General features: G+C 41.4%; 1 protein-coding gene across 1 annotated transcript in view; it reads left to right on the plus strand.

The window, feature by feature from the left end:
• The window catches only part of LOC139294788 (unconventional myosin-XVIIIa-like), a 55184-nt gene that overhangs the window by 18562 nt on the left and 10218 nt on the right, over positions 1-26404 (plus strand). The window contains exons 10-34 of the mRNA XM_070916713.1: positions 1895-2065; positions 2921-3011; positions 3367-3559; positions 5789-5875; positions 7783-7921; positions 8959-9118; positions 9233-9419; positions 10512-10737; positions 10871-10980; positions 12105-12170; positions 13676-13804; positions 18195-18338; positions 18536-18625; positions 18803-18922; positions 19022-19142; positions 20379-20506; positions 20638-20792; positions 21587-21710; positions 21851-22051; positions 22367-22477; positions 23054-23158; positions 23319-23465; positions 23666-23779; positions 24655-24771; positions 25237-25320. Of these exons, the coding sequence (XP_070772814.1) occupies positions 1895-2065; positions 2921-3011; positions 3367-3559; positions 5789-5875; positions 7783-7921; positions 8959-9118; positions 9233-9419; positions 10512-10737; positions 10871-10980; positions 12105-12170; positions 13676-13804; positions 18195-18338; positions 18536-18625; positions 18803-18922; positions 19022-19142; positions 20379-20506; positions 20638-20792; positions 21587-21710; positions 21851-22051; positions 22367-22477; positions 23054-23158; positions 23319-23465; positions 23666-23779; positions 24655-24771; positions 25237-25320 (3320 nt within the window). The remainder of the gene's footprint in view (positions 1-1894; positions 2066-2920; positions 3012-3366; positions 3560-5788; positions 5876-7782; positions 7922-8958; positions 9119-9232; positions 9420-10511; positions 10738-10870; positions 10981-12104; positions 12171-13675; positions 13805-18194; positions 18339-18535; positions 18626-18802; positions 18923-19021; positions 19143-20378; positions 20507-20637; positions 20793-21586; positions 21711-21850; positions 22052-22366; positions 22478-23053; positions 23159-23318; positions 23466-23665; positions 23780-24654; positions 24772-25236; positions 25321-26404) is intronic.

Here is a 26404-nt window from a genome sequence, read left to right on the forward strand (position 1 = left end):
AGCTATTTGTATGATAAACATAAGAGAGTTTGATTGTTTTTTGGGGGTCTAAAGTAATAGATCTGCCTCCCACAGCATTTGACTTTCATTTTAAAATTAGACTTTGAAAAGGCTGAGGCTGTCAAAAAGATGTTTTATTATTGGTGAGTTTACTGTTAGTGACATTTTTTCCTTACATATGAAAGGCCCTTGCTTAAAAACAGTTACTTGTCAAGGATGGAATTATCTCCGTCAGACCTTTCCAGAACAGATATATATAAATCTTTATTTATTTGCATCTAATAATGACTTCTTGCATGTTTTGAATTCTTTCTATATTATTCATTTGAACTCTTTTTAGTGCACCTCCGATGTGCCAATTTAGCAAAGTTAAACTAAGGATGCCGTATCTTGCAATGCAAATCAATTAACACGATGCCTGACTTTCTCTGTTGTGGAAGCAGTTCACAAAAACAGTAAATCACAATAATATATTCAACATACAAATCGCAAGGAATTTATTGCAGTAATGACTCTTTATTTTGTATTTTTGATATGTTTTTTTATGTTTTGTTTTTGTCTGCACTGCAGTTATGCAGAATTGCTTGCCAGATTATTGTCAGTGATGCCCTCCAGCTGGCTGCCAATCTTTTTGATGGCAGTATAACACCATCCAGGCACAGTTTTAACAATTTCAGCAATGAATATTGGCTCATGTAGAATCTGCTGTTGGGAATACAGACACCAAACAACTTTTTTCAGATCTGCAAATTACTGGGCGACTTATGGACTGCTGTCCACCTGTTAATCAAAAAGTGGTTCTCATGAAGACACAATGTATGATGGGATAAACGTTACGGTCAAGAGTCGACACATTTTGTCTCCCTGTACTAAAAAAGGAAAATAACGGAATATTTAATTTATTCATGAAAATACTCTAATCATACTCTAATTGAAAAAAGCTTTGGCGTCTTGCACTTAGTTTGTGTTTTGACTATCATACAGCATATAAAATGCTGTATGTTCCTTGGCAGTGCAGCATCATGGTGTAACACAAGAGGGCAGCACTGATCTCTAATCCACTAAAACAAATTAAAGGGACCGCTTGAAATGAACTTGCTTTTCTCTGTGTACTGTACTGTCAACACTTATATCTAAGTCACACTGTGAGTCTGGATGCTTTTTAAGAACAAATATTGTACTCATATAGTCTTAATGTTTGATTCAGTAATGTTCTGTTATATCGGCAAACCCCATTTCCTCTTTTTGATGCTTTACTGGAATTTGAATAATTGTGGTGGTGAATATCTATCAAAGCAAATATTGAAATGCCTTTACTTGTCTTTACAACCATCCTGCTTATCATCATGAAATGTATGCAGGGCTTCTGCAGTGCTGATGAAACAGATAGAGCCCACTTCTCTCTGTGTGAAATCCCCCAGTTTCTCTCACAAGTCTTAGAAGATACCACTTCATGGTGGATTAAAACTGAAGTTTGCACTCATATCTGCATGTTTCCATCACTCAGCCGCTAGATTAAAGAGAAACTTGTGTTTCCCAACAGAGGTCTTTATGTAAATAAATGAATTGTTCATAAGTTTTGCTTTTGTTCTCAAGACGATAAAAGGGGCAATTATCACTTCAACTTCACAGGCTTTTTTGAACATGAAACAATAGCTGTTGAAGCTACTGGATATGTCCTTTTTTTTCAGCTGTAGTTAAATGTATTCAAGCCACCAACATTTTGATTATGCTTTTAGTGCATGCTCTCACCAGCTGTGTCAGTGTCAGCTTGACCAGACACATAATCCTACCCTGTCAGAGGCTGGATGGCACAAAGCTAGCCACCAGGCTAGCCATTTGCCTGGGGTAGTTGGCAGAAGGGCTAATGGAGGTTTTCATGCACGTGTCTCAGCTGGCAGGAAACAATTTGCACGTCATGAGTGGGCCCAGAAGGCAGCCTACCTGCTGGGCTGCACCCTGGAAGAGCTCTCCTCCTCCATCTTCAAGCATCAGGCCAAGGGCACCCTGCCCAGAGCCAGCAGCGTTCGCCAGGCTTCTGACGAAAATGGCACAGCAGATGCAGGTACTCCACAGACCACATTTACCAACAGACTCTTTCCTCTTCATTCCTCAACCGCCCCCCCCCTCTCTTTCTCTTTGTCACTCTCACTCTGTTTCCACACACATGCACACACATACGCCTCCACTCATCACCTGAGGGAAACTGCATGCTCTGGAGAAAGTAAAGCTTATCTTAGTAATGAATACAACAGCTTTACAATGGCTATTGACAGATAAGTACACACACTATGTCAGGACATCCACTTTTGGATCTACTCTTCATTCATTGTCCTTGAAATTATAATTGCCTCACATTGATTTTTCACATTTGCGGTGTCCTCTGACTTTTATCAAAACTGCAGCGCACTTTGAAGGGCGTGAGGGTACAGTTAAAAGTCTGTCACAGCAGGGTTGGACATAATTCACCTCTGTTTCACCTTTCCTGTATCTGCCCTCACACGTGAACATACAGTCATAGATGTGTATGCACACATAAAAATAATCCCCTGCCACTATTTTCTGTGATAGTGGAATGAATTAGGAGAGCTTAACAGGTGGTCGTTGCCGCTAGGCACAGACATGAGTGTGCGCTGTTGTGATCTGACCAATTCGGAAACACCTGGGTCCTAAATGACACTGCTTTACAAAGGCAATTTCAGACCCAGTTTGAATGCTTTATGCCTTTGAGCATAATATGCACAAATATGATGCTATTGTACATTGTTTTGGGTGCAAATGTAGCGACCATTGTAGCTTTTACAGCTCAAAACATTTCCTCTTCTAATTCAACTGGTTCTGATGTTATTTTGTTGATGGAGATACTGTTGTGAACTGGCTATTTCTGATTTGTTCTGTGTCGGGCTGTCTCTCATCCCAGGATCCAAGGCTACGGCCTTTGAGTGTTTAGAGGCCATGGCATCTGGGCTTTACTCTGAACTCTTCACTATCCTCATTTCTTTAATAAACCGGTTAGTATTTTTGAACCAGTACTTCACCGAAGCATGCTTTTGACTACACTATTGGATAATGGAAAACATGCAGATGTCTTGTGCATCATTTAATAGATACCTTTAATTGTGCTTGACGTATTTGTTGTCTTTCTAAATCTCTGCATCTTGAATAAGATTTTACATTACCGTAGTTTTGGGGGGATTTAAGATAGAGTAAGGATTATGTTTGGTGAGGGTTAAAGTTAGGGATGTGGTGAAGAGAGCTAAGGTTAAAGCTAGGGGTTATATGCAGTGAATGTAATCAATAAAATGTTGTCTTGAGTATCACAGTGTAATGTTTGTGTGTCCGTGTGTGTGTGTCTGTGTGCCTCAGGGCCTTGAAATCCAGCCAGCACTCCCTGTGCTCTCTGCTCATTGTGGACACACCAGGCTTTCAAAACCCCAGGCTGGCTAAGCGCGAGTACGGCGCAACCTTCGAGGACCTATGCCACAACTACACTCAAGAACGTCTGCATACCCTCTTCTATCAGCGCACCTTCGTTCAGGAGTTGGAGAGATACAAAGAGGTAAGGACATGTGAAGCACGATGCACCGCGCATACATACAGCCTCATTCTCATAGTCTCCTTCTTCTTCCTGCCTCTTTCTCTCCCTCCCTTTGTCTGCTGCTTTCTCTCACATATATCAACTCCAATAGTGTACGTGTTCACACATCAGATACACTATCCCTCCCACCTGTCACAAGCTGTGACAACCCAAGTAGCTCATGTGTTAGACCTTCTCATTAGTGATGCCAGTCTTCACCTCTTCTGCCGAGATCAAAGTAAAGTCACTCACAACTGCCTTTGGGAGGCACGCCCAGCTGCACAGCAGTGGTGTTGCTCCCTGATGAACCAACTACTCTTCTTCTGTCCTCCTTTGAGTTCTGTCTAGCAGTGCTGGACCACAATAGCTGGGCACCTAAGAATGTAAGGTATTTAAGGGTAAACATTAGAGATTTTTTTTAGATTATCATTAGAGATAAATATATTCATCCATTACCTCTGTCCCAACTCTAATCCCAGAAATACCCTTCTTATTCAGAACTCGGCTGATAGCGCACTAAAGTTAAGCAGAAATCCTCATCATATTGCTTTTAATACTGTGAACGAGGATCCTGGGATTTCCCACCCACATCCCATGCCTGGGAGAAAAGGAATTGGAGCGAAATGAAGTATTGCATAAATCTATGTAGTGTAATTCTCTCTTGTCAGTGCATCTTGAAAAACATAAGAAGCTGTGAAACTGTCATTGAAAACTGGGTCAAACTAATTTAAAGCAGCACACAATATCAACAATGGCAGCGACAGGCAGGTTAAACTGTTATACACACAACAGGCACATCTTTTATATTTTTGAATCAAATGCCGTTGAGTGCTGCAACTGTGCGGATAGTTTTTGGTATTTCCTCTCCACGACAGAGAACAAAAATCATTCAGGCTACTTCACATACACAGCCAACTCGAACACTGGCATCTGTCACGGCCACACTATTAGCACTGCCAGCATTTCCCCACATTTCCAGTGCAGCCTGCACTTTGTCACTGTGAGCTGCTGCATGCCCGTTTTGCTCTGGTGAAGGTAATTTAGTATATTTATTTCCACTTTATTCCAGAAATGTTATTATCTGCAGCAGTAATGAAATCTTTTAGGGTTTCCATTTACCTATAGGAAAAACAGTCTCAGTAAATGCCAAACGTTCTTGTTATTATAATAGATTTATTGTGTCTTTTAGTTTTTTTTTTACATCTAATATGCCGTTGTTTTTTCATTTCAATATCCATAAAATCTAAAGAACTATTATGGCTGCCTGCACCTTCACCCCCCCATAATAAGGATAAGGAACAGGATTTTAAATTACTTGAATGACTGGCATTTGTGTGCATAGTTTTAGGACCAGCACTGGCCTCTTCTGCCTTCTATGGAGAACGCCCAGTACCTGAGTCAAGGCTGAAACTAACAATTATTTTTATTAATCTGACAATTATTTTTCCATTAATAGTCTATAATTAATGGTCTATAAAATGACAGAAAATTGCCCATTTTTAATTTCCCACAGTCCAACTTGACGTGTTTTTTCGGACCAACAGTCCAAAGCCCAAAGATATTCAGTTTATTATCATACATCACAAATAAATCCTCACTGGAAACAGCAAATGTTTGGCATTTTGCTTGAAAAATGACTGAAACTATTAATTGATGACCAAAATAGTAGCAGATTCATTTTCTGTTGATCGACTAATCATTGCAGCTCTATCTGCGACAGTGTTGGACCAGTCAGCAATTATGAGTCCTGCATACCCTACAGTTCCTGGGTAATCATAAACTATTACCTCAACACCATGGATTTTTATGGACAGGAGATACAACCAAAACAGGAACTAGGTTCTTACAGTTAAACTGTGGGTCTATAATTTCCAGCGTTCCTGGAAAAGGGGCTTGAAAAGGGACAGTAGGCCCCTCACCTCAGAGAAACATAACATAATGTAACCCTCCCGTCCAACTGCACACTCAGAAGAACTGTTTCATACCTCAGCATCTACATTACCATTTCATGAATATCATGAGTCCATCTATGTCCACAGAAAGATATTACTCCCCGGGCTCCAAGCTACCGAGCATGATGAAACCTACGTCAATCACTGAATGGCTTTTTAAAATATCATTCAAAAAAATAACTGTGAAAAAGTGTGTCTTTTATTTAGCATCATCACAACAAGTCATAAAGAGTCTGTCAATCTGCTTGTCTTCCTTCAGGAGAACATAGAGCTTGCTTTAGATGAGACAGAGCCCAGCACGTCTCTGTCTATAGCGGTGGTAGACCAAGCCTCAAGCCAAGCGCTGGTAAGTTCACTCTTTAAATGTGTCTGTTGGCTTCATTTCTGTCTCAAGTGTCTTGATATTTTCATGAATAACTTGGATGTTGGTGTAATAACTTGCCTTCGAATGCTCCTCAGAACACCTAAGGGACTTTGCATCCCTTTCATGATCTATTTTCACATGGTAATCTCTGGGCACCCTTTTTTCATCCAACAATGTATATCATCTTTTAGCATCAGAGGTTTTCTTTGTGAGTTTTTAAATATTGAACGGTGTTGTTTGGCAGAGGCTTGAAAGAGAGGGTCGGAGCAGGAAAAGAAAGGTTAGAGAATTGACTTCAAGAAAGAAAATCGATGTTTGGCCTTTGCAGCCTGTGATCTGCACCATGGAAACAGAAATGGCAGAGTTTAGAGAGTCATAGATCACTTGAGTATAATTCCAATGTGTTTGGATTGAGTGCTTTACTTTTTAAAGGGTTCCTGCTCTAATGGGAATGTCATCAGAAGCAGCGAACTATGGTACATCACACTGAAAACCAAACAGGAAAAAAACAGATTCTTCAAAGTCATTTCTAAAGTCAACTCTAAAGATCTGCTCCTCAGAATAAAAAGACATTTTGATCAAAGATTTTCTTCACTCACAGATGTTTTTTTTCTCCTGTTGTAGCTCAGATGTCCGTTATCACAAACAGCCTTAATGCTCAATTCATTGCAAGCCTCATAGTTGTCATATGTCTCCTCCAAACTGATACTCTGTGTTGCACTTGAAGTCAGTGTGGTGTGCCCTGCTGATAAGGATGTCTCCTGTGTAACTTCCTGATAGCTGCTAAAACTGTTTTTGGTTTTGTGAGTTTGGTTCCCAAGCTCCCTGGGTGGATTCAGGCATTAGCCATGCTAACCAAGCCGGCTGCCGCAGTGTGGAGACCGTTGTCCCTGGAGCTCTTTGTCATCCACAAAACAATAGTGACTTATTCTAAATGTCTTTGGACAAAAAGTGCATCATTCAAACTTTGGACTCTGGTGAAAGTTTAAGAGCAAAAACTTAAAGTGTGCTTTTTGATTATGTGTCGTATGTGAAAGTAAAGCTGCACTGCCCAATAAAGTCCCATTTACCTGTTTGGTATCAACAAAAACCTTTCCCATGCACTTATTCCATCATCATCGATGCTGGAGTGGGTTTTGTTTTTTTCTCTGTGTTCACACTAATTGTAGTACTAATTGTATTACTTTTTAATCCCTTCTCCCCCGCCACTCTTCGTATTCATGAACTCCTTTTTGTTTCCATTTCGATTATGCAGAAAAACTAAATTGATGATGCCATTATCGCAGCGACTGCTGGAGGGAGACCACAAATGCTTTTGAAACTTGAATGTCTGATGCTAGTATTACTAACAGGCCTGTCCCAACCGACTCATACTGGGAAAACATACAGTGCAGCATGCTACTTTTACTGACATGTCGTAGAACAGAATATTTAAAGGAAACGCTGACTATAGAGGCCAGCACTCAGCATCTGAAGGATCCTTCTCTGAATCTTTCATGAATCTTGCTTTTTTCTGTGCCCAGGAGGTGGCTAAACAATAAGAAATATCCTCTGATTCATCAATGTGTTTCTATTATATAGCTAAAACAAGCTTAATGTCCTTGAGGCAAAGTGGTTTGTTACTAATGTATGGGGGACGTTTGGTAAAATAGTCTTTTTTGAGGCAGACCTATGAGTAAAGCAAGTCAAATAAGGAAAGAAATGAAATGGAAAGTAAGCTAAAGGTGCGATGATTGGCGTGATGAGACATTTTCATTTCTACTCATGTACTATTGTTGGTGAAGAACTGAAGGTGAAACAGAACGTTTTGTGTCCACACCAGGATTGCACTAAGGACCTATGATCTTTGTGCGTGTGTGTCTATGTGTGTATACGTGTTTATTTGACAGGTACGGACAGTACGCACAGATGAGGCCCGGGGCCTGTTGTGGCTGATGGAGGAGGAGGCGCTGCAGCCTGGGGGATCAGAGGAAACCCTGTTGGGACGTCTCTTTAGTTACTACGGACCTGCTGAGGGCGAGAGTAAAGGCGAGCAAACAAACACATAAACTCAGATTAATACAAAGCATTACGAGCGTTCTGTGAGACAAAATCCTGTGTCTCTTAAATAAAAAAGCTAACATGAATATTTAATCCGAATATAATTGACATTATATTAGTAGTAATGATATTGCCAAACCAATAACATGGTGGGCATAAACGTGCTTGTAATGGACCTTCATCTCTGTCATATGATGTGCAGTTTGTGATCATTTGTGAGAGCAGAACCATTCTTTACTGTCTCTTTCACAGTATTTGCCAACTCTTGCTGTAGGTTTAATTTTAGATGAAGACATTTCACCATGTATTTTTAACAAGACTACAGTCCTCCGGTGAGGTCTCCCCATTTGTGTTATAGTAAACTGTATTCTATCATGGAGAATGGGCTCTTCGTATACAGTGATAGACTGTACACAAAGCACTGACAGATCAACGAGTATCATCCTGTAGATGAGTCATAGAAATCCTTTCTATGTATATTGTTGGCAGCCTTGACAGCTGTTACTTGCCAAGGTTACAGCTTATAAAAATTGGAGAACTCTGGAATACTAGAAGAAATAGAGGGCAAAATGTCATTTCAGCCTTCCAAAACAGCATCTGAAAGCTTCTCATTCATACTCTTTATATAGGCCAGATTTGAGCTTTTCTCTGTAGTTTATCTCCCATATCTCTTTGATAGCGTATCATATCATGTTTGACTCAGACGGTAGAATTATTTATGGCAGTACAGTACCATGGATTTAAACATTTCACACTAAAACTGCAGTCAAACGGGGTCCACTAACAACCAGGTTGGGAACAGATTGTCTTTTGTTATCACTGTATCAGTAAGGTTTACGTAGGTTTGTGACAGACTGTACATACCAGAGTAATCAAGACAAGATGAATCAGCTTGCTTTAAACCCCTCATGCAGACTGTATAAACATTTTCCTCAACTCCTGAAGGAGACTGTTCATTTTTGTCATCTCTCTGCATATGTGCAGTGAGCCAGGGAATCTCACTCTACCTCCTACATTTACATCAGGTCACACTTTCCTCTTGAAGAGTGAGAAGGATAATCATTTCCTGCTGGGCCACAGTCACGGGACTGACTGGGTGGAGTACGATGCCTGTGGGTGGCTGAACTATGCCAAGCAGAATCCTGCCTCTACCAATGCCACAAACCTCCTGCAGGACTCCCAGAAGTAAGCATCCCACATGCAGCAGGAGTCTTTTTTTTTTGGGGGGGGGGTAATCACATGAAGCATGACTGGAGGATTTTTACAAAACTTTAGGCTGAAGTAGCGCGTCTCTTGCAGGAAGATCATCAGCTCGTTGTTCATGAGCCGAGCGGGTGGAGCCACTGTTCTGTCCGGTTCCATTGCAGGCCTTGAAGGTGTTTCCCAGCTATCCCTGCGACGGGCCACTAGCATGAGGAAGACCTTCACCACAGGGGTGGCTGCTATCAAGAAAAAGTCCTTGTGCATTCAGATAAAGCTTCAAGTGGTGAGAGGAGAGGGTGGAACTAATCAGTCTGTCAAACTTTGTTTTTATGTGTTTGTCCACTGTCAACACCAATGACACTGAGAATCAACATCCCAGTCCCAGACCTGATACGGAAGCAGTCCCAAATTGAATAATGCAGCCATAAATAAAATGGATGGGATGAAGGCCAGTATTTGGGCTGCACCCAGAGATAGATTTGAAAATGATATTAGGCCTGGTGTTAGTGTGCTGTGAGAACAGTTATGCAGCTTTTTTTCTTCCAGCCCTATTGCCTGACAAGAACGATGATTCTGCAAAACCCCAGATTATGTTCACAAACAACATTTTTTATGTCTAATGCCATGCCATTATTAAAATATGGCTCATGGCATTGCTGTGGCAAATACATCAGGGTTAAGACATGGCTAGGGATCTTAACTGTGAAGTGTGGACTCTGGCCTGTTTGCTCCACAAAACTGCTACTTAAAATTAGAGTAGCAAAAAACAGATGGCAGGAAAAGGTTAAACAACATTTTGGTAGAAAATTGTTAAATCAAACAATACCAGAATAACCCATTGTATAGTATTCATAGAGGCATTATAAAGCCAACATGTACAATGGGTCATTAAAAACAAACAAAAAAAAGACCTTGTTTATTGTAACTTGTGTTGAATAGTCCCTCCTTGCAGCAGGGAACACAACGTTTAGATGAGTGTGGACATGAAAGAAATAGGATGATATCTGTATTATACTGTGTGTATTTCTCAATAGAAAAGGTAAAAGTAAAAGCAATTAGCTTTTATAGTATACAATATATAGGAAAACACATACACTTAAAGGCAGGCTCAATACTCAAATTCCTAGTGTCTGTCTTCCAGTGTTATCATAGATTTACTGAGTTCTTCAGTGCTTGACAACAATATTGTACAGAATTAAGATTTAACCTGCGTGTGGGTATTAAAACACAAATTTGTCTAGTTCTGACTACATGTAATATAGTAACCAGCCCGCATAGCATTTGCTTGTTTTAGGCAAAGAAGTTAGTCAGTGGAAGATATTGCATTGTTGGCCTGTTCCTACCAGGGTCCCTAACTCTACTCTGGCTTTTCCAGGATGCCCTCCTTGACATGGTGCGGAGGTCCAGGATTCACTTTGTTCACTGCATATTGCCCAAGGCAGATGCCCTCAAGGCTCTGAGTGGATCCCTGTTCAAAGGAGGGGAATGTGAGGCTCAAGGGGAGAGTGGAGATCCCGGCTTAATGCAGCTGGATGTAGCCTTGCTCCGTGCTCAGCTGCGTGGCTCGAAGCTGCTCGATGCTCTCCGGATCCATAGGCAAGGTGAGGCAACTGCTTAAATCACCTTCTAAGGACAGGCATCGAAACACAGACCTCCTTGTCCAAATGCATTTGAAAAAGAAATCTAACCAAAATCCCAGAATATAATGTTGTTTTTCAACACTGACCTTCACAGGTTACCCCGATCACATGGTGTTCTCTGAGTTTCGACGGCGCTTTGATGTGCTGGCACCGCACCTCACCAAGAAGCATGGGAGGAATTACATTGTGAAGGACGAGAAGAGAGTAAGTCAATCAGCGAGAGAGGAAAATGTACAGCTCCGCCAGTGGCCAAGAACAGTGAAGATTAATGTTGTGAAGAGGCAGCTTCATTGCATCTGCCCCTGATTTGTCAGCAGCCAACTGACGGAGAAATAAACCCTCATTCATCAGAGCCATTGTAATGATCTAATCAACTTAACCTTATCAGTATCATGCCTGTTAAAGAGGCAGATCAGTATTATGGTTTAGAAAGTGCTTCACTGCATTTAAAGCTACAAAATACCATTGAAGTAGATATACTTATCATCTTTTGTAATCTGGGCACTGGAGCACCAAGGGTTTTCCCAGTTTTGGCAGTACTGCTGCTTTTTTTTTTAAATGTATGAACAATGATTGTGAGGAAAACCCATTAGAAGAAGCTTGGTGTGAGGTTTATTCTTAGAAGTTAACTATCAACGATGGCGTGCTGTGCAGTGGTGCATTGGTCCTCTGCCAGAAAAAAAGAATACAAAAGTTTGTTTCTAGAGCGGAATGAGAGAGAGAGAGAGTGAAAGAATGGGGTTAAGGGAGAGAAAAGCTCTTTCCCCCTGTGTCTGTGTATTGGGGCTGAGTTTCTGTGGAAACACTGGCAAACAAAAGCCCCTCAGTGCTCGTGGCAAACCTCTCCTGGTGTAATCTAGATGTGGTCTTTCAGGCTGGAGGCTAAAGTAGAGAGAAGAGGCAGGGACAACAATACACCTACAGTATGCACAGGCTGGTAGATGGACAGGGAGAGGCTCCAGGCTGGCTGATGGTGTACCTCTACATAGGCTATATGTGGTCAAGGCTGCAATAGGGCCAAGACCACCATGGGGTCATGAGGAACAAGCCAGGAGGAGCAGGTGGATTCTGGTTTGTGGTTGGGGTTGGGAGGTTCTGAGGAGCCCAACGTTTCCCATGCTTTCTGGCTTACTTTCAAAACAAAATCCAGTCGGGAATGGATGTGAGAGAAGAAGGGAAACTGCACTGTACCATTAGTTCTGCAAGGCAACTTAGGGGAACTGTGGACTACTGAAGTGTTGCAGTGTCAGTAGAAGTTCCCACTGGATCCAGCAGTTGAAAGACTTAAGTGTGTGTGTATGTTTGTGTACATGTGTGCTTTTACCCAGGCTGTGGAGGAGCTATTGGAGTCATTGGATTTGGAGAAGAGCAGCTACCACATGGGCCTGAGTAGGGTGAGTAATGCCACCACATCTCAAACAAGTAAACAGCTTTAAAATTATTCAATAAACCTTTGCTGTGAATCGCTGCCAGTTTCACTCCTCTTAAATCTCTCAGCACAGAGCTGCAGTACATAGCTCTTTTTATCTTTTTTTTTTCTTTTAAAAAAGACACTTGCTGTCTGGGGGAGTGTGTGTTTCATTACACCTGTCCCTCATTGAGGTTTGTTTGTTATCCTTTTTTGGAGTGTTGCCAAGCCTAGCCCTTTCAGCCAGTGGCTTCCCGAGAGGCATGTCTCTACCCTGCCCGACTATGTGACCGTAATTCCCTCTTTCTTTTCAGGTCATTAGAGTAAATTCTCGCAACTGATGGCCCTCTTTGTTTTTCACCATGACCGTTGTAAAGTAATCACAGTAAACACTGCCTGGCACACTGAGGTCTAATCCTATCAGCCGGAAAGTGGCCATCAGCCAAGAAGGAAATCAAAGGAAACAATAATGTACGAAACAGTGGAACTTATGCTCCCAGATATGTACGCTGTACAGGGGCCGTTTAAAACACATGCCGCAAGAATGGTTTGGAGGCAGATTCACATGGTGCCACACTTTGGAGTGTGAAATGGGCTCAGAAGTAGACAAGCACAGTTGGCCATTCACAAAGCATTCCAGTGGCTTCCTAGCAACATGTCTCACTTGCATGCCAATTACACCATCCCTAAAAATGCTTATAGCAGTGGAATCACAGCTCTTGACTAGATAAAATCTGCCATTGGAGTTAGCCATATGTCTAAAGACAGCATAGCTATATATATATTTTACATAGCAACTACATGCATCTGATGCTGATGAAAATCAAATAGCCCCTCTAAATTCTGCTCAAGCCCCACTAAGCAATTTGAAAAGTAATATTCATTGATGTCAATGAATACATCACTTCTCCCTAGTGGTCTGCAGATTCCACAACTAAAGCTGCTCGGCCATTTCCAGCTTCTGCTTTGTTGCCAGATCACATATGGATTTGGTAATTTGTAAAGCACTGCGACTTGTGTAGAGGGACCTTGAGTGGAGACAGTCCATCATCCATCCACTTTAATAGCCTACTGCCATCATATCTGGAACGCATTCACAGTACCTAATCCCTCTGAGGTATGGACAGGCCGTGACGTGATCTGCTTTCTATTGGCTGTTTACCTGTGTTTTACCTTTGGCCTAGATTAGAAACAGACAAGGCTGATTGTCCGAGATAATAACTAAATCACAGCTTTCTCACTTAGATAAGACTCACTTGTCCATGGATTACACAGCTTCTTATTGATTTACTGCTTCAGTGCACTTACTTTTTAACTCAGGTCTGTTTTTATTTTGCTCTTGTACGTCACACTAAAGCACAGCCTCTAAATCGAATTTCCCCCCGGTTAAAATAAGCATAACACGATCACTCAATAATTTCATCCTTTGCTGATAAGCTCATTTGATTTTATGTGTGTGTTTATGTGTTTATGTTTGGGTTTTTGCTCTAGTTGTTCTTCAGAGCTGGCACCTTGGCTAAGCTGGAGGACCAGAGGGATGAGCAGACCAAGCGTAATCTAACCCTGTTCCAAGCTGCCTGTAGAGGCTACCTGGCACGGCAAGCCTTCAAGAAGAGAAAGGTAGGCAGCACACATTGAGAAGGACGGCTTAGTCTTGAATTAAAGTTAGTCTACTCCAAAACACCAAGGATATATTTATCTGAATTGAGTTAGGAAATACAGTATTTATCTATCCAAATCATAATTTGAATGAGAGAAAATCCAATGGATTTACTTTGATAAGTCGAAGTTACAAATGCAAAAATACATTTGATACTTGCAAAAGCAAACAAAGTAAGTATCAAGGTCCAAAGTTTGTGGCTTAGCTGTTTTATAATAAAGTAGGTGAAGAATGTGAGTTCCAGAGGCCTTGTTGCCTAGGAGTCCACCAGGACTCGAGAGTTCCTTGCTCGGAGCTAATTTTAGTGCCTGTTTGCTCTGCTGCTGGGGTAGATCTATCCAGCTCTGCTCTAAATCTTCAACTAATTACAAATGTGTTCTCCAAATCTATCGTCCTCAACCCCCCCTCCCTCCTGTACTGTAATCCATCCAATCAGCTCTCCAAGGGGGATATTTGATAGTGACAGGTCTGATTCTGTTGCATTTCATCAAACTGCTCCCCTTAAATACAGCCTTATCAAACGTGCTGCTGACTCACACACCCATCTGCTCCACCCATCTTCCATTTTTCTCCCAGCATGTGATGGGTCCATCTCTCTGGACCTCATACATGTCCTCTTGTGATGTATGGAGCCCCGCAGTCCTTCTCTCTCCCTGTGATTACTATTTAAGTGAATGTGCCGCTTCAGCTGGCTGGCGATGAACCAGCAGAAACAGAATCAACATTGCTGCTCTCCATCCAGTATAACATGCTGTTAGTGGGCAGATATCTTGTTCACTTGTGTATGATGCCAATAAAACTATTAAACTGTCATATTTGCAACAAGGTAAATCAATATGACCTTTTATATTAGTGGACTTCCAGATCTCTTCTGTTGTTACTGTTTTTACCGTAAGAGTTTGAGAAATGGATGTTGGTTGAAAATGGACCAAGAGAGGCCAATGTATTTTCTATATTAAGTTCAAAGGTCATAATTCACATAGTGAAGAGAGCCTGGTGCTTCATAACCTACTAGAGGTTGAAGAATATAAAAAAAAAAGTCAACAGCAAGAAACCCTTCAGAATTGCTAGGCAACTATGCAATTACAAAATCCATTAGCAAAGAGGCCTCTGCCCCTGTATGTACCCTATCTCCTGCAAATGTATCTATAATAGAAAGATACAATTTATTTTTATTTTATCTTGTAATTGTATTGCTCTCAAACTCAATTTAGGTTGGCAAGGTAAGATGTAACATGCAATTATGAATGTGATGAAGAGTCAGGGCTGGTGCAGAGACTTATTTAAACTGTGCACATGATTATGGACGTTAGTTTCATGGTCATACCCAGTTTCTCTGAAGAATCAATTCAGTTCAGTTGGGTTCAATTCAAAAACCATTTCATCATTCATTCATCATTCATCCCCAGCAGGGCAATTAAAAAGCATATGCACCTGATAGCCCACACACACACAAACACACATACTGTATCTCAACAAATTTAAAGGACCAGTTGTCTATACTTTAAGGGAATAGTTCAACATTTTTCCAAGTATACATAATATTTTGCTGAGAGTCAGATGAAGATTGATGCCACTGTCATGTGAAAGTAAACACTGTTACCGTCAAAAATATATTCCTTTTAATGTAACTTATTATAGCCAACAATACAATTGCTAAAAATTAACAGTTTTTTAAAATGAATTCTTGTTTTGTCATTGAAGTGATTTTGTCTGAGCAAAAGAAATCCGCCTCAGGAAATTATAAACAGGCCTTTTAGAGATTTCCACAGATCAATCAAAATAACGTATGATAATATCAGAGGTTGACAGATCACTGATAAAATAATTGAATATCATAGGAAGCCTTAGAAGTTCAGTCTTTTTTTGGACCTCAAAAATGAAAAAAAAATAAATAAATATAAGCTTTTAACATTATTAGGTCAGTGTCTGCAGTCAAGTGTGAGATTGAGATGTGAAAATGTGCACTGTAAAGAAGCCAGAAGTGAGGAGCAGTGCCAGTTGGTTTGGCTGGTTTGCTTACACTTGCTTTCCCCTTTTTTTCCACCTACTGCTCAAGTGACTACAGCATGCTGGATTTATTACTGTTCAACTGTTCGACACTCATGTATGATATACAGCACAGCCTCTTCTTGCGATGATTACCTGAAAGGCATTTTTTCCCCACTGAATCTCATTCTTTTTGTGTTATTCCTGATTCAATTAGTCGACACCGGAATAATGGAACAGAAGCAGGGCTGTGGTGAATTACTGAGTGATTCTCATCTCCCTTTCTCTCCATGTAGAGAATTCACAGAATGTGTTGCTGTTCAATCTTAGAATAATCATCGTATAATAACATCCACTTGTGCCCTTGCTGTTACCCTGTTTTCCCTTGTGAAAATTGATTGCACTCCATTGCTTCTTACACTGTCTGAAGTATCCAGTCGTAGCAGGTACAGTAGATGATCATTTGCCTCTAGAACAGTGCAGATGAGTTCTGGTGAAGCCTCTCAGACTCTTGCTGGTTGATGTATATGAATGTGACAGAAAAGTCACAATTTCCCTTGATTGATATTCCCTGGCATGTTAACCTTGTGCAGCTGTGTGCTAGGCCCATGTGACATCAAATGACAAAACCACAACCCTCGACCACCCCCACCCCTCTTTCAACTATCTCCTCAAGGGGACAACCTGACATTTTAAAAGTCTGTTATTTTGCCTCAGCAGACACTTACCGCATTGGGAGTTTTGTCCTTCAGGTACCCTACAAATGTTTTTGTTTTTTAAGTTATTTGCATTGAAATGAGTGTAAAGCAGCAAGCATAGGCTAGCTTTGGCCTAGTAATACTATACCTATTTATTTGAACCTTTTGCTGTCTTTGCAACAGTGCTCACTGAATGTTAAGATATGCTTTTATCAGACAGGGGATTCTACAGGGTATCTCATTCATTTGAAATATGCAGTCCCATATATCGAATAAACATGAATTCCTCCCACTATAAAGGTGTGGATAAGCTCTGCATTGGTATGAGGTACATTTCTTTGTGTACCCATTGCATTTTTTAAGGCCATGCAAAGTAACAGCTAGGGTTATAGCTCTTTTAAATGCATGATTGAAATGTCATTTGATCGTATTATGATAATGATATTACCCAGGCATGATGAACCAATAGATTCCTGATGCGGGCCATAGATGTAATCAGAGACGCTGTCTTTAGCTGAAGAAATCCCCAGAAACTGAGCATAAAGTGTTCGCTTCACAAGTGGGATCAAAGTGACATCAGGCGGTGCTGCAGTCTTGTATGGAAGCCCTCAGACGTCTTACATGTACACAAACATGTCTGCATACACGCACTAAAACTGTCTATGTATATGTGGAATTGTGGGGAAGAGACTGGAAAACATGTTTTTGTCTTGATCTTGGCTCACAATCCTATTTTACATCATGCTGTTTTACAGTTGTCATGCCCCCTTAATGGGAAATGAATACCAAAATGTTTATCCACGGTGTTCATGTAGTATAATCTTTTGTTTGTTTTTTATTCATTTTAAACTAAATATGACAAGTGAGACCCGTCTTCTGTCAGAGATTTGCTGCATTTTTGCTCCATGTTAAGGCTTTCACTGTGTGACAAATCCTAATTGGTCATAGAGAGTACCTTCAGGGCGAAATGTACCTGATGCTGAGAATTGTGTTGCTCTAATTGGGTTTGCCCATAATCTGCTGCTGCTAGAGAGCCTGATGCATAAGCAGCATGGAAAATGTGTAATACTTGGAATTAGCTGCCAACATGTTTGATTTAATTAATCAAAAATTAGCTTCCAGCCTTGGAACACACTCTGCAGAAACTCTCCAGAGGAGGCTGGCAAGTCCTGGGATAGCTGCTAGCCCATACACAGGCAATATAACACAACACTGAGGAATGAAATGTTTTTCAAATATTGTGCATCGGTGGTGAGAGTGATATGGTAACAGGAAATTAGTTCTGTAAAGCATTAATTCCAGTGAGTAATTAAGATTTTCCCTATTTTCTGGCGTTGTTTCATGGACCTCTGGATACTGTTGCCCAGTGACACCTATGCATTACATGGTCTGCATTCAAACTCATAACCATCTGTTTCCATATACTCCATTTAACACCATGTACTGGACATATTGCTGCAGTAAAGCTGTTATTGTCTCTGTTGTTATGAAGCACTTATTTGTATTAGATCAATTTACACATACAAGTAATTACATTAATATTACACTACCATTGACTCAGTCTGCATATCTTCGTGTATGTACACTACAACAACATCTAACACCTGCATTCCCATATGTGTTCCTCTCTGGTGACTGCTTCTCTGTGTGTGTGTGTGTTCAGATTCAGGATCTAGCAATCCGTTGCATCCAGAAAAACATCCACAAGAACCGCGGCGTGAAGGACTGGCCATGGTGGAAGCTCTTCACCACAGTCCAGCCCCTCATTAAGGTCCAGCTCACTGAGGAGCAGATGCGAGGCAAAGATGTGAGGAGAACCTTTCTGTCTGATACAGCCCACATTATAGATTAGACAGACCCTAATCCACTTTCAAAATGCACTGCCTGCCACTACAGCATGGAACTTCCTGTTATTGATTTTTGATATTTCTTGTAATACTTAATATATCACAGTTTTACCTGTAATATTACATGTAGCCTATATAGCTATATTCTGTGCTCCAGGAGGAGATACAGCAGCAGAAATCGAAGCTTGAGAGGGTGGAGAAAGAGCGGAATGAGCTGAGACTGAACACCGATCGATTGGAGAGCAGGGTAGGTCCCTTTGCCTGTAGCAATGCATGCTGGGATGATGGTGTTTGAAACTGGTGGTGGAGTTACACTCTTTTATTTCAGTTAAAGATTTGATCATTTACTTGCCTAAGAACAAGAACATAGTTTGCAGTAGTTTTGCATTACACCCTGTGTGTGTGTGTGTGTGTTTGTGTTCAGATCACAGACTTGTTGGCAGAACTGGCTGATGAGAGAAGCACTAGTGAGTCAGCATCCCAGATGCTTGAGACTGAGACTTCAGAGAGACTCCGTCTGGAGAAGGACATGAAGGATCTACAGGTATGTATACGCACACTGTAACATCCAAATATTTCAAAAATTCTGATTTGAATGTGACTGACTTTTTTTCGACTGCCGTGTGAATCTGTGCATTTTCAGGCAAAGTTTGACGCCATGAAGAAACAATTAGAATCACAGGAGATGGAGGTGATGGAAGCTCGGCTCATGAAAACATCAGAGCTCAACGGGGAGATGGACGACGACGATGATGATGATGCTGGTTAGAGCTAGAAACTGCTTGTTGTCATTTAGAGGGGACACCAGAGACGGTCCATCCATCCATGTGTTTAATTGTAGCCCCTACATTTGAGGAAGACAGAACCTCGTGAATGTGACTTTTCTCTCTCTCTGGAATCACAATCTTGGTCATCAGTGCATTTTAAACATTTGTTTTCAGTCCCCTAATTAATTGTACTGTGTGACATTGGCAGCAGCTTGCCTAGGTCCGCCTAATGGGCATGTCAGCTCAGGTCAGAAGCATAATTTACTGTACCGTTCATATCAGCATTATGTGCACAGTTTGAAAAATCTCCCTTATACTAATTGTAGCTGCGGGAATTAGTGGCTTTGTTCGACTGTTTCAGCAGGAGACGTGGCAGTGAGACTTGGTCACATCTTGCATAATGCTATTAAGTATATTTTCCAAGTTTGGGATTTACCGCTAGGGGATTAAGATGTTCGCTCCCAGGCATACAACTAATGCCTGCTGCCGATTGGTCTCCACCTGCTGGGAAAGAGAGCTCCCGCCGAGAGCATATTGTCCATGAGCCTTGTTCTTTTTTTTTTCTGTGTTCCCACCTCCCTTCAACCCACATCAGCAGACGCGGCGTTATAGAGCACATCAGAATTCTTAGATGAATGAGAAAATAATCGTTGGGATCAGAGCCGGTGGCCCTGCAAGTTGTCATTATGCTATATATATGCTAATGAGCGGCACTGATGGAGGAGCCGGTGTTAGTATGTGAAGGAGAAATGGACAGCCTCTAAAATGATAAGGCTTGGAAATGAACCTGAACCTGAATGTCTGCCCGGCCGCTGTTATAGTTCTGATAGCCTCTGACAGCTCCAGAATTAGGGTCGGCTAAGAACTGTGGAAAGTGCCACTTAGACATGTCCTTCTCTAACTACTGTTGTGGTGTGCTCTGAATTCTTACCTCAGGTTTATCCAAGATTAGAGTTGAAACATGAAGGCTGCTTTGTAGTTTCCTGTCGAATTCTTTGACCTTATAAGGTCAGGATTTGATGAAAGAAGTTTTATTTCCTGAAAGATTATATTATTTCGGCCCTTGAATGTGATAACCATCACAGCCAGTACAGTGCTCTCCATAATCCACAGCATCCATCATTTCTGAGCTTTTGAGCCTTTCCGTCTGTACACCTTGCTAGGCCTGCATTAAAGGCAGGAGACACCCAAATGTCACGCAGACATTTTCTGAATTGTATGTCATTCCTCCAGGAGGCGAGTGGCGGATAAAGTACAACCGAGCCATTCGTGAAATGGACTTCACCAAAAAGAAACTCCAGCAGGAGTTTGATGACAAGCTGGAGACAGAGCAGCAGGGCAAAAGACACCTTGAGAGAAGGGCAAGAAACTTTCAATAGTATTAAATCATGAAACAAATCAAGTGACATGCACTGCTCTTAAAGGTTAATAAAAAATGTGTGTGTTTGTTTGCATGTATGTGTTTGTGTGTGTATGTGTATGCACACTGCAGCTGGCTGATTTGCAGACAGATAATGAAGATGTGCAGCGCTCTGTGCAGCAGCTGAAGAAGAAGTGCCAGAAACTGACGGCAGAGCTGCAGGACACCAAGCTTCACCTGGAGGGCCTACAGAGCCGCAACCACGATCTGGAGAAGAAACAGAGGAAGTCAGTTTCTTTGTCCGTCTGTCGATCTATGTCTGTCCTTCTATCTTTCATAAAGACGCACAGAGAACATATTGCTCTTTTCTCCTTGGAAGGCCAGGCGCAGGCTTTCTGACCCACCCGGCAGAACACAAACGTTTTCTTTAATTTGAATAGTGACTGAGATGGTCTGTAATCTGTGGAATTGCATTAGCTGAGAAAATGACTCAGACTTTAAGCACTTGAGAAGCTATCGCTGTGGCAGAATGTGATCTCTCCCCTGTGGCTAATTGAAGATGCTCTGTGGGTGAAATTATTTTCAGCTGCGCTTCAGAGAGAAAAACAGGGAATTACAGCGAGCTGACAGCATGAAACACTTAGCTGTTAAGTTCACTAACCATAAGTGTTTCTGCCCTAGACAATTGAAGAAAACATTTTGCACATTATTACAACCCAATTGTAAATTTATGGCTAATGGCAGGGGATAACGGTGGAGGCTACATTAGAGGCAGCACTGAACTGACGTTGGGCTCTGTGTTGAGGAGAGCCTCATAAGAAAAATCTGCTAAGTAACAGGAATTAGGGTTAGATATTGTGTTAGCAGGCTCAATGACAATGACTTGATGTACCAGTTTTATCTACAACATCTCCTGTAGCCTTCAGCCTTCTACAAACTGGCACATATTGGCATTTGTGTAATTACAGATCCTTCACACACTATGATACTCAACTGTTCAACCCTATGGAATGCTTGTCTCATGAACATTTTGCTGGGCTGTGTATCCATGTGCGTGCATCCGTGTATGTGTGTTTTCCAGATTTGACCTGGAGCAGAACCAGGCTCAGACTGAGGTACAAAGAGAAAGGAGCCAGAGGGAGAAGCTGGCTCGAGAGAAAGACTTAATGACTGGTGAGATGTTTAACCTCCGCCAGCAGCTGCAGGTAAGCTACTTTACACTGCATACTTCAGACGTACTCTGATGTCCTCTCTCAGGGACTTTCATGTCTGGTCTCTCTGCTCTCTGTTTGACATAACTGGGCTGGTCCAGATGTGCGCTTTACTGTGTCTCTTCCGCCTGCAGGACAAGGACGTTGAATTGTGCGCCGCAAATATGAAGGTACAGCAGCTGGAGGCCGAGCTACAGGATCTGTCCTCCCAGGAGTCTAAGGATGAAGCCTCACTGGCCAAGGTCAAGAAGCAGCTTCGCGACCTGGAGGCCAAGGTCAAAGATCAGGAGGAGGAGCTGGACGAACAGGCTGGCACCATCCAGATGCTGGAGCAGGTACAGGCGGCGCAGATGTGTTTTCTTTTTGTAGCAGTATGGAGAAACATTTGTTGCTGCTTATATCATGCTATTCAGTGTTTCAAACTCTAAACTGTAATTCTCTGTTATATAACTCACTTCTACCATAATATCCTTCAAAAGTATCATCATGTTACATACATTTTACACTTGATAAAAATCTGTCTCTCATTTTTTGACAGCTGGTCGAAAAATTCTTGTTCTTTTTTCTTTTTGTGGCTTTTCAATTCTGTGTTTGTGCATTTATTTTATGTGTCTTATGTGTGTGTGTGTGTTTCCTCATCATACACTTAGGCTAAGCTGCGGCTCGAGATGGAGATGGAGAGGCAGCGGCAGACCCACTCTAAAGAGATTGAGAGTAAGGATGAAGAGGTAGAGGAGATTAGGCGGTCTTGCAGTAAGAAGGTAGGCGCTGCTCATTCTCAGTATTACGTTGGTGCCATTTTTTCCTATACAGCATACATCTTGAACTAACAGTTAATCAGGCCTGGTCAAGGCAGCACTGAGAAACACACATTTGTATTCACAAGTGTGTGTTGGAGTTCATTGTACTTAGAGATTCTTGCATAGCCTAGCTTATTAAGTTTTTGAATTGGTTATTTCAAGTTCATGTTAGTTTTCAGAATGTGTATATACTGTTTTCATCAGAAGACAGTATAAATGATACATTTAGACTATGAACTATACACTGCAGAGGCTGCCTGTCACATATTATCATGTATTGGGAACTAACAAGAACAACATTAGCTAAAAATCTTACATCCACCCAACGCAGTACATACATGATGAAATAAATGAATGAAATGAAGAAAATATTTTATTTTCAAAGCTAGAGGCCAGCAGATCTGCTCAGGGGGGATCCATTTGGTTTTGACGTGTGAGAGCAGCCATGTCTAACAGGATGGTCGATGGTGTGTTATGTCTGACTTTGTTTATCACTGATCATCTGTTTGTGCATCCTGACGCTCGTGTGTCCTGCAGCTGAAACAGATGGAGGTGCAGCTGGAGGAGGAGTACGAAGACAAGCAGAAAGTGTTGCGTGAGAGACGAGAGCTGGAGTCCAAGCTACTGAACGCCCAGGACCAGGTACTTCCATCACTCTGCCTCTGGTCGCGGTTAAGTGTGTGCCACTTCTTTTGATTGGAAAGAACCTTCCTTTGACTCTCGAGATGTGCTATGGGTTTTGAAGGAGGACAGAAAAATATGTGTAACAATATTGGCTAGAGAGGTGTGTTTTGTCGTTCAGGTGAGTCAGAGGGATGTGGAGACGGAGAAGAAGCTAAAGAAAGACTTGAAGAGAACCAAAGTCCTTCTGGCTGATGCACAGATTATGCTGGACCACCTGAAGAGTAATGCCCCCAGCAAGAGGGAGATTGCCCAGCTCAAGAATCAAGTATGTCACGCTATTGGACACTTTACTGTGTCTCAGCAGATGGTGGTTTGAAGTGTATACACATACTGATAATAAAAAAACACACTTTGTGATAAATTCTCATTCCTCTACATATCCAGGATAGATACTTGATCTTGGCCTACTAATGCTTGTCCCTGACCTCCTCCCCGGTATCTTTTCCTTCCTCCTGTTTCTCACAGCTGGAGGAGTCGGAGTTCACCTGCGCTGCAGCAGTGAAGGCTCGGAAGAGCATGGAGATTGAAATAGAGGACTTGCATATCCAAATGGAGGACGTGGTCAAAGCTAAGATATCGGTGAGTTTTGAACTATGTGTCCTGAGGGCGCAAACATAGGATGTAAAGTGGAACTGCACTGATTGTGTTCAAGTTATGCCAATCAATACGTTTTTGTGTGTTCATAACACACATTTATTGATAATGAAATATACCAGCCATATACCTCTTATAAAAGGTAAGTTGTTTGTGTAAATGTTCCTATACCGTACTTTTGATGAGCACATTAAAACCAAAAACAACAAACAATGTTTAATTAACGGTGGGCTCTTCAAAATGTAGCGGGGCTCTAACAGTAATGTGCGTACACCATCAAGCCATGGTGGGATATTTGAATAATAAATGCCCTTTGGCATATATCTGATTTCAACATTTTGCTCTAATGGATAAATAAGCTTTGTCGAATGTTTTTTTTCCTCCATCTGCTCATTAATGGCTGTCTCATGAGAGTACCGCCTGCATTTCAGACTCATAGACTGGGGATGTTTGTGTCTCTGGGGATGACACACAGAGTGATGTGTGCCTGTGCTTTGCTTGTTAATTGCTGCATTTATGGCAGGGGAAGGTCTTGTAAATGTCTCAGATTAGAGACTGCATATTGAAGACCTGAGTCCTCCCCCCCCCCGAACACAGAGGATGAACTCTAAATAGGCCATCACCAGTATGCTGCACTGGCTGCACTTTTCCCTGCGCAAATGAGCCAATTGATTATCTCCAATTGGTCTCATCCTCCAGCCAGAACCCTGTCCAGATTGTGTTTCATCGCCATTAGATGACATTCCAGGACTGCCACGGCCTGGCCAGCTAATGATCATTTATAATATTCAATAGCTCATGAATAAATCCTGTCATTCTATACTAAAGTGTGTGTGTTCCCTTTTCTTTTTGTCTTTCAGTTGGAGGAGCAGATCAGCCGTCTGCAGAGAGAGAAGAATGACCTGCAGTCTCGCATGGAGGAGGATCAGGAGGACATGAATGAGCTGATGAAGAAACACAAAGCTGCAGTCGCACAGGTAAACCAACCTGCCTAACACCTTGGTGGAACTGACCACAAAAATAGTGTATCTCCTTTGATTATTTGTGTTTGTTTAGTTGTATCGCGTTTGGAACATTGTGGGACACCATCTTTAACACTGACATTAACATTCTCTTCTTTCCTGCATGTTGACGCAGAGTGGCTTTGAGGTTTAGAGGACATATTCCCCTTTAAACACAGTGTGTGCTCTGCAATCATGGAGATGCAATCTGTTCTACAGCAGATCACATGACATTATTTGGCAAGGACATATTACATTCATGAACCATTTACATTGAAAGATATATATATATATATATTTTACAGATAATTGAAGCATACATTGACACTCACACTTCCTCTCTCTCACACGTATACATATACCTTAATTCTGTGATTTTTGACTTTGTGTGTCTGTATGTATTTGTGTGTGTGTGTGTGTGTGTGTGTGTGTGTGCACTAGTCTGCCAGGGACTTGAGCCAGATCAGTGACCTGCAGGCCCAGCTGGAAGAGGCCACAAAGGAGAAGCAGGAGATCCAAGAAAAGGTACAAGGAAGTATTCAAAAGCACTATAGCTGCCTGCCAGGAACCTGATGGCTGCCTCAACACTTCTCTCTGATTAGATCCCAGCTTTTCACAGAGTTTCTCTGATTATTGTGACCAAAAAATGCTTCATTTCCGTGGCAGCTTTCTTGTCAAAACTGCAATGCAATTAACATTTAAATAGTAGGAATCAGCGAAGATTTAGAGTCAAGGAGAGAAATTGTTCTTTCTCCTCTCAGTACTCACATTTAAAGGAGTGAATGTACATAAACTCAGCAGCTTGTTTCATTTGTGGTTTTGTTTGTCATTCAATGCCAATGCATCGTTTGATTTTAAAATATCAGAAAATTCTCACTACTGACCACTGTGCAAATCTACTTTACTTTTGCTGTTGGTTAGATGCTAGATCACCACTTACAATATTTGCTGCATATGTTCATAAAACACAATACTTGAATGAAAAGAACATGAATCCATGATTCTCAAGCTGCCGAGGGCTTTTGGTCCTTTTGCTATAAACAAATATGATCATGAACAATATTCCCACGTTGATCAATATCAATATTTCTGATAATAAAGATATCACACCCCAGACTCTCAGCTGACTCATGAACTCTGTACAGTGCCCATATGGAGTTTATGCTGTGTTCAGTGCTGTTGTTATGAAGTACTTATAAACTGCATAACTGACTAGATTGTGAAAAACTATTAGAAACAACTATTGACATGAGACATGACATTGAGACGGATTGACATGACATTTTGTACAGCCATTCATGGTCCCCAGAGGATAAATCATAATGACTTTGGTGATCACCTGACTTTTCCTCTAGTGCCACCATGAGGTTGACGACTATTGGTTGGATTGCCACGGCATGTGCATTCATGTTCCCCTCAGGATGAACTGTAACAAGAGATCCCTTAACTTTTCATCTAGCACCGTCATCAGGTCAAAGTGTTATAAAATAAAATATATACTTTTTTTGAGCAAATAGTGTATCTGCATGCTAACATGCTAAACTTAATGGTTAACTTGTATTTGAGTTGTATGATTGTCTTAACTTGGAGCTACAGTATCCTCGTCTGA

This window comes from Enoplosus armatus, chromosome 13, assembly GCF_043641665.1.
Source record: "Enoplosus armatus isolate fEnoArm2 chromosome 13, fEnoArm2.hap1, whole genome shotgun sequence".
NCBI lineage: Eukaryota > Metazoa > Chordata > Actinopteri > Centrarchiformes > Enoplosidae > Enoplosus > Enoplosus armatus.